General features: G+C 41.4%; 1 protein-coding gene across 1 annotated transcript in view; it reads right to left on the reverse strand.

The window, feature by feature from the left end:
* PREX1 (phosphatidylinositol-3,4,5-trisphosphate-dependent Rac exchange factor 1) overlaps nt 1–12,064 on the reverse strand; it is a gene marked incomplete at its 5' end in the record, with an annotated part of 86,981 nt that overhangs the window by 70,615 nt on the left and 4,302 nt on the right. Inside the window, 3 exons of the mRNA XM_010145375.1 lie at nt 1,624–1,725; nt 4,994–5,098; nt 11,782–11,904. Coding sequence (XP_010143677.1) covers nt 1,624–1,725; nt 4,994–5,098; nt 11,782–11,904 — 330 coding nt within the window. The remainder of the gene's footprint in view (nt 1–1,623; nt 1,726–4,993; nt 5,099–11,781; nt 11,905–12,064) is intronic.

Here is a 12,064-nt window from a genome sequence, read left to right on the forward strand (position 1 = left end):
ATTTTAAGGTTCCCCACACCCCCTGGTCTGTTTACCATATCGGATGCCATAGGAACGCCCTTTCCGTGCACACGGTTGCTCTCACAGTCATCACGCAGATCCACAGACTGAACAGGCATTAAATTCTCTCCACACTAACTCCAAATAAACACAATGAACTTAAACTGAGGTATCATTAGGTTTCCAATTATGTCTACATAACCAGTCCTCTCTGAAGATAAACAAGAGCTGGAGCCACTTACGTGCTTTCCTGATCTAGGCATCCTTGGCCTATCTTGAGTAACTAGTACTGTGGAAAAAAAGTTTGTAGCAGTCTCATGCATTAACTTTTCCTTGCGTGTGCCATAGTTTGTTCAAACGGTGAGTTGTGATAGACTGACTGGGCTGACAAACTGGCTGTATACACATGAATTCCAGTAGCCAGGTCTATAAGGAGCAGTGCACGACTGTCTGCTGGGAGATGGGTTTGGGCACAGCTCTAAGAACAGATTGATTCCACCTGGTGCAAAGATATACTTTGAAAATTCAGCTCTGAAAGCTCCAATTGGATGGAAAGACGTAATGTAAATGTTTATCAGATGAAACAATTTTAAATGGAACAACAGATCAGAATAGAGCTAACCAGCTTGTACCTATGAAAACCTCTAATCATGCTGAATGTCCAGACACAGCACAGTGATAGCTTTACACGACATACAACTGAGCCATGTGGCCAGCCTGCGACCAAGAGCACCAGCGCACCACAGAATCCTTTCTTTCTTCCACAACTTGGGAAGGACATTTCTTTCAAAATGAGTCAATTTCTTATATTTTTTATTAATCTTCTCTTAGTAAATGTAATGTCACCCTGATTGAGAAAGACGGACATCACTGAAGATTGATGGCTGTTAGCCACAGAGTAGCTACAAGGCCACTGGTGATGCAAGCTCTCCCAGAAACTGCATTCTCCTTTTCCCTCTCTGCTTGTCCCCACCAGGCATGTGACCCAGCCCTGACCTGGAGGAATGAGAGGCAAGTTAGCTCTTTTCAGATCTTTTATGATGTAGCAACTATGGTAAGAATACTAGCAAGGGGGCCAATTACTGCCAATTGCAGCAGCAATTCCTGAGTGACACCCGTCCACTGGGAACTTGTCTGAGACAACCAAACGGTTTTCAAAGAAGCTGACAAACAGCTGTCAGATGATGCAGGATTTTGATCATTACTGACCTGAACACACGTGAACTAGAGACCCTGTGATGAAAGATGCATCCAATTTAGAATCCCCAGACCCATCCAGTCCCTCAGGACACTGATAGAATTTTATCCGAACACGGCTTTTCAGGAAGTGGCTAAAATAGCACTCACAAGCCTTAGTAAACATCTGAAGAGAACTGAAGTCAAAAGGCATTAGTCAGTAACTTGCCCTGACTGGCAGACCCACACCATCATGAGACTTAGCAGCCTGTCAGCACCAGACAGCTTTTTGACAGTACCCATAAAAAGTCGTTTTCTTCAGAGAGGATCCAACTTCTAGAAGTGCAAACCAGGAAGGTCATAGTGACAACAGAAGTCAGGGCTAAAACAGGCAGAATCAATTCAAGAGTAAAACAACCATCTGGAGAGATACTTTCTTCGCTTTACCTTAAGCAGAAGTGGGTATTTGCAAATTCTCTGAATTGGAGTCAGTAGATAACCTTCTAGTGGAATGTCTGTCGTCTTTCTGCCTCCCAAAAGCATGCAACCCTATAATCAAGAAAACAAAACAAATGTTACCTCAGATGCTCTTTGACATGATTCTGTATTCCTAAAACACTTATTACGGTCAGAAAGCACTTCGCCACACTTAAGATACAGGAAATGGGACTACATTCACCACTGAAATACAGCCATCAAGTCTGCAAAGTTCTTCGTGCATCATCAAAATAAAATTGACTGTGGATAACAGCGGCTGTGTAGAAAGTTAACTTCCCAGGGAAATATTATGCAGCTGGTGACTCAAAAAATGTTGTAACAATACGACAACAATCAGCAAACCTCGGTGCACCATTACCTAAAATAATCCAGCCTACTTCCACAACTGATACAACCTTTTGTCATTGGTCACTATGCAAAGTTTGCGTTGTTCCAGCAAACTCTTGAAGGCTAAAACAAAGCCTACTAACGAGTAATCAGCTCTAGCCCAATCCTCCTGTCTGAAGGAAATCAAAGTGGAATTGAAATAAATGAGTCATCTGCATCACATCAACCAATTCTCTGGCAAAATGCAATGTCTAAGCACAGCTGGACAAACAGCTTGGGCACACCAGCTGGCTAGAGCACACATACCGCGCTCAGCCAGTCACAGCACGTGTTGCTGCTTACTATGGGACACGCAGCCAAGGCTACAATGTAGGCAGGAGGTGCAACAGGCAATGACATTTAAGGATATCTGGTTTCATTAATTCTGATGCTCATTTTAATTAATGCTGAAACCCAGGTTTTTTTGTGAAGCTCTGTGACTTCCGAATAGAAAGGAGGTGAAGGGCATTTCTCTGCCTAGAATTACCACTCTCCCAGCATTGTTTAAACACAGTAAGGAAGGGGACAAGTAATGGATCAATACACTAAAGAAATCCAGTCCAAATAGATTTTAGGTTGAGGAACAGAAGTAGTAACTCACAATACTCACACAGTGAGTTCACACAAATTTGGAGGGGCCCTGCATTCCAGAAGAAGCGCTCCACAGACAAATTTGCACACACTACCCCAAACAAGTGATGCTCAGCTTCTCAGTAGATTATGGAAATTCATTTCTCAGGATTGACATGGAAGGTGAGCATAAGAAATGGGTATGGCATTGAAAAAATATTGTCAAAATAATCTGTAATATCTGTGTGATAAGCAAATACTGACCTAGTGTACAGTTTTTGTATATATTTCCCTGAAGATTCTGTTATTGGGCTGCTGACAGATACAGGTAGTGAACTCAGATGGACTTCAAATCTATTTCAGGTAAGCTAGTCTACATTCCTATGTTTGACAATGAATCTGGACAACTTTGCTCCAAAAATCACCCCAGCTGCAAACCTGTTCTGTCAACAGCAGCTGAAGTTTAAATTCAGTTCAGCCAAGATGTGCTTGCTTTGGGGCATCACTGATAACATTTTCCCCTGTGAAATGTGTGCTGTGGCTCAGACACACTCTGAAATTTAGTGAGTTTTTGGCTGTAGTTCAACAATCCTCTTCAAGGAATGTTCAGAGACATCATACATAAATCTCATTAGTCCTAACTGGTATTTTTACAGACAATCGTCTGTAAAATAACCCTTCCCCAGGCTATTCTAGATCTGTGGCGCTGGCTACCAGCTCACAATGCTCCCTGTCCAATTTTCCAAGTCTCAAGTGATTCAGTCCTTCCCATCTTTTCTTTCAGCCCTCTCTCTAGCTCTAGGCTCAAAACTGTCCTTTAACACTTAGTGATTTTTCAAACACATTCCCACATTCTGTATTTCAGCAGCTGTGAGGGGGCAATTGGGCCAAATCTATCCTCACAAGCAAAGCTTTGTGTTTTAATGCAGCTTTCTCTGCATGGTGGCATTATAGCATTGGCTTTAGGAGGCAGTGGAGAAGAGAAGGGAGGCTGGAAGAAATTACAAGCACCCACAGCACAGTGTAGCCTCACCTCCCATATTTACTGCTATTTTAAGAGTCTCTCGGATTCAGGTGCTGCAGCAAGCCACAGCAGACAGTGCGACACCTTTTATGTGCCTTGTAATCAGTTTGCCAGCTGCTGCCAGTAACACAGAGAGAGGCGTTTGCCAAACCTGTAGAAATGGAGAACACTGAATGTTGGGAATGATGGTGTTTACATGCACTTTTGTCTCTCCTCTTTCTCCTCAGTTTCCCTCAAAAGAAGCACCCAGAGGAACTCACAAACAAGGCAAGGGTCATTTGGCGACTCAAACTAATGGTTTAACAAGGTTCATTAAAACTCAGACATGACAAACAGATTCTGACTACACAGTAGCACGAGTGCCTGTCCCGGCTGCTCCCTCCAAGGTCTATAGTTTGTGGGTAAAAGAATGCTCTGATTCTGCTTGTGACAGGCATTTATGCAGAAGTGTTCTCTTGCTATACTATATCGCAAAAGAGCAGACCTTTGGCAGAAAGGAAAAGAGCAGAAAGAAGAGCAGGCCCCTTGGAAACAACAGCCTTTCGTTTACCTCATACCATTTACTAAGAAAACAGCTAATGTGCTGAATTTGAATTAGTCCCTTACCTACATGCCAACCCTTTCCAAATGCCATGCATCCATGGCTGGAAGATGAAACATCCAAAAATCAAGCAGAATTAGGATAAAGAATAGGAGAAGAAACATCTAAAAAAAGAAAGAAATATAAGGAATGGTGGGCAGGAGGCACCTTCTACTGGTCGTTTCTCCTCCCAGCCCAGCCTCTCTAAAGGTATTTGAAGGCTGTAGGCCACAGATCCTCCCAGCACAGACACTACCACATCAGGGATTGCATGGGGAGTTAGGTCATTTTTGATACAAACTGCAATGACGCAGTCAAAACTATTCATCCAGACTACATTTCTTGCCCACAACTGGACTCATGGGGGAAAAGGGTGTCAGAAGCAGGCCACATCATCTGGTGGGTCTGCAGATGGTGAATTGGTCAGAGTACTGAGCAGGGAATCAGATCCACTGGGAACTAGTCACAGCCCTGCTGCTGACTTATTGCATTAGTCCTTTCACAATCTTTGCTCATATTTTCTGTTGCTTCCTTTAAAAAAGAAAAAAAGAAAGAAAAAAAACTGCCCTCTCTATTTCCACTGAATTCACTCATACCAGAGCTGTGCTTAGTTCTGTGACTGAACCGATCAGTGAGTTCAATACCTATCCATCCCAAGTGCCATACCTGGAATGGGTAACAACCGCAAAGTGTCTGGCATTCTTGGGATACCAAAGAGTTATTATGAGTACAGTGCAAAGTCAGATCATTAAGTCAAGAGCGCTAGAGAAGGTGCTTACCAGGAGGAATGTTCTCACTGTTGGGATCTTGTTCAATTCCATCAGCAGTCTGAGTGCTTTCTCGTGGTTGCTACAGTACTCCTCATACACAAAGAATTTGTCTTTCTGCAAGGAAAAGCATAACAACTTACTGACTCAGGCAAAACTGGAGTGACTGTTTTGTCACAGTCTGATACCGAATTCTTTACAAAGGGATGTGCACTCAGAGTGGCATCAGGGTTGTAGATTGCACGAAGCATGTGATGCTCCTCTAATATGAATAATGTATAGAGGTCTTCCAGTACCTCCTACCTTACTCCGTTGTTAGTTAACATCAGCTTTCTGAGCCCAGAGACTACCAGCACTTTTCTTCTTAATGCATCACTGAAATAATATATTCTCTGCTGAAAGAATGGATTTTGCTGTCTCGGGGATACTTGTATGTGTGTCAGGCTATTCCAGCACGGTAGCCAGGAGCAAGCCAAAGCCAGGGGCATGGGGGTTGGCATTTCTGAGCTGTGCTGACCACTCCAGCAGGAGGAAGAAAGAGGTGGCTGGGAAGAACCAAGGCCTGGGAGAAGCTCAAAAGATCTGGAGGGGAACTATAAAACAAAGCAACCAGCTGGAAATCCCCTGCTTTTCAGGGCTGAGGGGGAACCTCAGAATAAACAGATGTATGTCCAAACACACTCCCCACCCCCAGTGAGCTGGCTGCTTCACTTTGCATTCTGAAACAAACATGAGACTTCATGATTTCAGTGAAACACTAAACAGAAGGTCAGCTGTCCATAACACTTTCCCTAAATGGAAGATTTTCATCAAAAACACATAAAACCCCCAACATATTATGGAAGTTAAAGGAAGGGAAAGGCAGCTTCACAACCAGATTGAGGTGCTTACACTGGAACATGTCACACCCACCAGTGTACGCAGTGGAATAAAATCCCCTGTTAAGAAACAGGGGTCAGCTGGCAGCACCAAGTTCTGCTTTACTGACCTCCAGAATCGAAGACAGTGCAACAACTTCTAACTAAAATGATCAAGGATGGTAAACCCACAGCAAACTTCAGAAATCTGGAAACACTGACATGAGTCACAAAAGAAGCAGTAACAACTATTTCCATGCCTGAGCAGATCAAGTAAGGAGCAAGTTGATTCTGTCAAGGCTTTTGGGAAGGGCTGAATTTTCAGCAGCTATGTTATGAGATTCCAGTATTGCATCCACTGCAATAAAAGGAGGGGGTCAAGAGACTATGTTAGGCTTTAGTCAAAGCCAAAAAGACCCATCATTTTTTGGGTGCTTCTCACAATAGTAGGTTCTTTTCCTGGTTCAAGTCACAAGTTCACTGCCACAATGCAGTGCCACGCAGAGGTACTCACACGAGCTATTTTGCATATCAAAAGTAATTTAGATGCATTAGCGTGGCACTCTGCCAGGTGTAATATTGGAGGTCTTCCACATCTGGCATCTCAGGGCACCATGCCATGTAGACAATGCCCTCTGGAGTTTGTTGTGGCATTCACATCATTAATTTTCTATTTCCGATGCTTGCCTGAAAACATTCAATGTGAACATTTTCAACTTCCCAGAGCTAGAAAAAAACCTTTTTTTTGAGTTTTGATTGGATTTCTAGCACTCTTAGAGACACGAGTTTTTTCTGTTAACTAAAGATACCTGCAGCACCTAGCTGCTGTTAAAATAGCTCCAAACAAAAAAATCTACAACAACCGAAGGAGTTAAGTAACATGAATCCACTGAAATACATCTGCACTCACTGGGCATTCCCTTCACCACTGTGACATGAAAATAAACTGTGTTTATATTAGTTTCGGAGTATTTGACTGTAAAATGCTTTGGGGTTTGGTTTGTCACTAATCTAATGGAAATTTTTCCCCTCCTTGTACTTCCAAAGGAAGAACTGCGAATAAACAGATATATGTCCAAACACAAAAACAATGGTACAAAACAAGTAAAATTCAAGTCACAAAGAGTATAGTGCAAAGAGCTGGAAGGTGCGATGGTATGTTCAAGGCTTTTATACTTCATCTGCAGCTGTTCATATTAGTGCTGCAGTTTAATGCTAGGAAGTTGAAAAGAAACAAAGGTTTCTGACCACCACGTGCAGGAAAAGGCAGGGCAGGTTCCACAACTCCGTAGAGGACAGGCAATTGAGAGACACGGGATTGTTTTCAACCATGAAAACTGGGGAGTTACAGAATGAGAAGACAGATACACGAGTTTCTCCTACATTTCCTTCTCTCATCTCTCGTCTAGTCCCTGGATGCACACAAGCAGCATGCTTGAAACTAAAAATAGTAACCATTAACATGACAGCATCCATTACATCAATGCACACAAAATGTCATCGCTCAGGTTTCTGACTGCAGATTTGAGAGCCTGGAGTTTGGGGAGGCTATATTTAGATCACGACAAAATCCCTTTGCTAAAGCTCAAGTAAGTACAATAATTATACACACACCAGCGTGCTTTCATCAATACTTCTCCAGCCGTCCTTCATGCATGAGACCCACAAATATGAGAACTATGCTTTAAATTACTCAGTGTCTGAAGTGTTTAATTTCCTCTCTGGGTGACATTCACTCCTGGGCTCTCCCATGCCCTGGTGAAGAAATTATCAGTTACATAATTACAGATGTTAGTGCAGGAATTCTGAACCTGCTGTTACTCCACAGTAAAGTGCAATTATGGTCAGAGATGTGGCCACATAAAAATGGCATCATCTTACTCAGCAGATCTGCTGGATACACAGCTAGACCTCCTGATTTTGGTGACAGAAATAAGCCTATACTGTTATTCATTTGGTTAAAATAAAACTGTAACCATCAGTTTATCCTCCAAATATGTTATTTTGGGCCCATTAGGACTGCCCACAAATTAGTGCAAATTTGAAAATAGTATTGACAAGAAAAAGCAAATAAGACATTTGAGAATTCTGTGCATTCTGTGTGGACGTATCCCGGCATTTTCTTGTTTCAAAGCAGGCTGAAACCAATTTTCCAACATGAAAAACCTAAACAAAACAGTACAATTCTCAACAAACAAGATCTCTGATGACTTAGACAGGAAAAGGGATCACACATGCAATATTGCTCCTAAAAATGAGAAGAAAACACATTTCCCTCAAACAAGTTTCTAGCTACTATGTCGCCAAACCTCTAGCAATAAGGCAAATCTGAAATGAAGCATCTGTCAAATCCCTGCCCTCTGCTCTGCAGACAGTCTCAGGTTTCCATGACCTGCATGGAAGAGCCTGTACTGATGAGGTGTGATTACTCCAAGCTCAGTGTATATGCTGTCTTTGATGTTAAACACTTGCTCTACATGCCATTTTGTTTAAGGCTGAAACTTTTGAATGAACATTTAGGTAAGTTCCTCACTGTCTGATATGGTCATACTGAACTACAACTCCAACAGAAATTCTAGCATCCAGCATCAGACAATGAACCTCTCATGATCATCTGACCAAATGGAGTACACTAGAACAAACATTGTCTGTCTTCTAAAATGAAACAATTTTTCACACATCAGTATCAGAAGATTTCATAATCTGTTAAAAACCTCCAAAGGTCAATGCGCAATGATTGCTCTTTGGGAACTCTTGCAAAATCTGCTTGCTTGCTTCAGGTGTTACTCGAGATCTGAATCCTTCTGAGCTGGAGATCCAGGAAGAATGCCCTAGCATTATTATAAACGAATCAACTCTGATCCTAGAGGCTTATATCCACTGAAAGCAAGGTCCTGTTTCTGAAGACCAGTGGACTGTTGTTGAGCAAGGCTCTTCTAAACATGGTAAACCAGGAAAAGAGTTGGGCCAGTGGAGATTAGAGGAAAGACAGCATACATAGATCTCCTGAACAGGACCAAACACTGCACTGCAGTCTGGTAGAACTCCACATGGGCCATCTGGGGATCTCTATCAAGGATATACGATACAAGGAAACTTACAGAAAACATGTACCATTAAAAAATGCAGTGTCTGGGAAAAAACAACACTTCAAGAATTCTCAAGTTATTCACCAAATTTCTGAGCATTTTTAACATTGAGTTGCTGGAGAAAAGCTCCTATGCTAACATCTGGCTGCCGACAAGGATCAGATTCATAATAAGGACTAAGAATGACCTTGCCAAGTCATCACGATAGAACATACACTGATACATTCGAGATTCACAAGCACTGTGTCACTTCCTCAGCGTGAACTGGGATTTGCTGACAAAGAAAATGGAGCGCTGAAGGTGTATATCCCCGCATTTTTTCTAAGCACATTGCAACAAGAGAACCTTACCCAAAACGAAAGAAATATGTCACCCATGTGTTCCCTTGGTGAACTCGTTAACTGCGTGCACCCTGAACAAAGCTCTTCAGCCCTGTTGCAGGAGCATGTCACTGGAAGAGAATGGATGGCTTTCTCTCCAGGAAAGCCTAAATGTGCTGCAAGGGCTTCTTGTGATGGCAAAATAGTGTACATCATTTCCAATAAACTGTTTTTACCACCATGGACACACCTCCATGCGTGTTTCTGAGGCAAGGGGATTTTATGAATGCTTCTGCTTCATCCAAATAGCCCTAGTGAGAGAAATGGAGCTTTGGAAGCCTGAACAGAAAGGAACTGAAGACTCACTCTGAACCATAGCTGCCACCAGCATCTCCTTGTCACTTGCTGGAGACTCACTATGGAAGCTTTTACTGTGACAGGGCACAAATCCCACCTCCTTTACTCCCAAATACCCATAGAGAAGCCTGTCTTCTAAGACCTAGGCACAATCTGCATACATGGACAGATTACTTCCTCCTCTCTTAATAATCTTCTGCTGACTGTTCCCTACTCAGACTTGAGGTACCACAATGCTCCTAACGGTATTCCTACATTTCTTTAAGGTAATTAGGGATGAGACCAGGTTTTTCTGTATGTTCTGAATCAAATATATGTTCTACTTCCTTTTGCACAAGCTGCTTCTTTCTCCAGGGGATCATGAAAGAGTTGATGTACACGTTATTTGCAATGCCCTCCACAGACAGCAATGTAAACTGATCTCAAACTGCCTCAGTCAGAAGACAAATTCTCACCAGCATTCACACCCGTGCTTTACAGTTTCATAATTTCTGTACCGTTGCATATTTGATAAAAAAGGAATATTACATAACTATTAAATTTAACAGTAATGAAGTTACAAAATCAAATGTTCGAACACAAGAAAACACTGCCAATGAATACATATACCAGGCTTGAACTCAGTCAAATGACAGGATGTCATTCCAGGTTATTCAGTGCCACTCTGAAACACAGTAGACAATTTGACAGCATCACTCAAAAGGCCTCTAATTTTGATATTCTCACTAATGAAAACCTGTATATTAGTACAGCACATCACATTCACTATATACCAATACGTTTTTCAGCAGCTGACAGTTGCCTCTGATATAATTTTGGGGCATGGCCTCAATATAACACTTCCTGACACTATTTTAATAATTGTCACAGCATAAATAAAAATTTCACAAGAGGGGGTGTTGGTAGAGCTTTATGAGTAATAAATGGCTGTATAATTGCTGTCCACTCAAACCCAATGAACTGTGAAAGCAGGAATTTTGATTATGAAAGTGCAACATATTTTGATAGGAATTTGGCCCGTGGCTTAATGCAGTTAATAAGAATTTGAAAAAATGACTATTATGTAAGTGCTTTCTAATTTTCAAATGTCTCAGGAGGGCTGCTCCAGCGGAAAAAAAATTAGTATCTTCAAATTATTATACATGTGAATTAGGTAACTTTGCATTTAAATGAGTCCAGTTTGTACATAATAACTGATCTTGCATACCGAGTACGCTCTATATACGTATTAGTGTGAGGAAGGCACACATACATGACCGAAAACCAGACCAAGTTAAAAAAAAATAAAATAAACAAAGCAAAAATCTACACTGGAAGATTTTCACAGTCTAAGAAACAAATTACAATGAGAGAAGCAACGATAGCATCATAAGCTGCAAGTGCACGATCCTTGGAAGAGGTCTGTGCTTTCCTGGATCACCTAGCAGTGCCAATCTGAGTGGATCGGGCTGGCACACGTGACCACACGACGGATATATGGGGAGAACAAATAATACAGCTATCAGGCATAAAGTCAGGTGACACTAAAGTAACTCGTCAAAATGTTCTAAACAACCTGGAACTGGCAGAGTGAATTTGAATCATATGACAGCTTTGCATTTTGTGTCTCTGGCATTCTTGAGCTAGCATTATGAGTCCAAAAGCCAAATTTTGCTTACTTTTGAGCTACAGAAAGCAGGTACTTGTTTATTCCATGGTAAAAGGCTGCATTTCAGCAAGATAAGCCATCCCACGCTATCTTCCATTTACTGAAGGATAGAAGTATGCACAGACACTAACTACTGTAAATGATGCATTGTCCTTTTTCAATTTTTAAAAAATTTTAAAATACACACAGAAGTTATTAATTTATTTGAAACTGTGCTGCTTTTTTGAAACATTTGGAACCAAAGCAGACAAATTCTCAGCAATAAAACGGGATCAGTTAGGTGAGAAAAAATAGTCAATGGGAAAAGGAAGAGTTTCTAAAAATACCTCGTTGTTTAGCTGATTTTGATGTAGTCTCCATTGTTCTGACTTCATTCACAAGTTTTTTTCCCACCCTACCTAAAACTTTCATACAAGACACACATTGTCATAGTATTGCCACAAGCCTTAGAGTTTACAGCTAGCTAAGGGGCATGGGAGCTTACAACAGGAAACTGCATTTTCAGATAGCGTTAAGTCATTGTACTTACAAATTTTAAGAAAACATTTCCCAGTTCATGCTGAGACTGAGGTTCTGGTTGTAAACAAAATTCCAAGGCAGCCAGGAACTCCTTGTGAACACCAAGAATGTCTTCGATGTTAGAAAACAAGATCTGAAATATAAAGAGAAAAACTTTGCTAGCTGTCAACACACTGAGTGTTTCTTAAAGTAGTAGTCCCAAAAATATTGTGGCTCTAGATGTGATGTGATAGGGTCTAAAGCACAGACACTGGTACAGAATGAATTACACTGTATTACACTGTACACTCTTT

The sequence above is a fragment of the Buceros rhinoceros genome, unplaced genomic scaffold (assembly GCF_000710305.1).
Source record: "Buceros rhinoceros silvestris isolate BGI_N320 unplaced genomic scaffold, ASM71030v1 scaffold10781, whole genome shotgun sequence".
NCBI classification, from domain to species: domain Eukaryota; kingdom Metazoa; phylum Chordata; class Aves; order Bucerotiformes; family Bucerotidae; genus Buceros; species Buceros rhinoceros.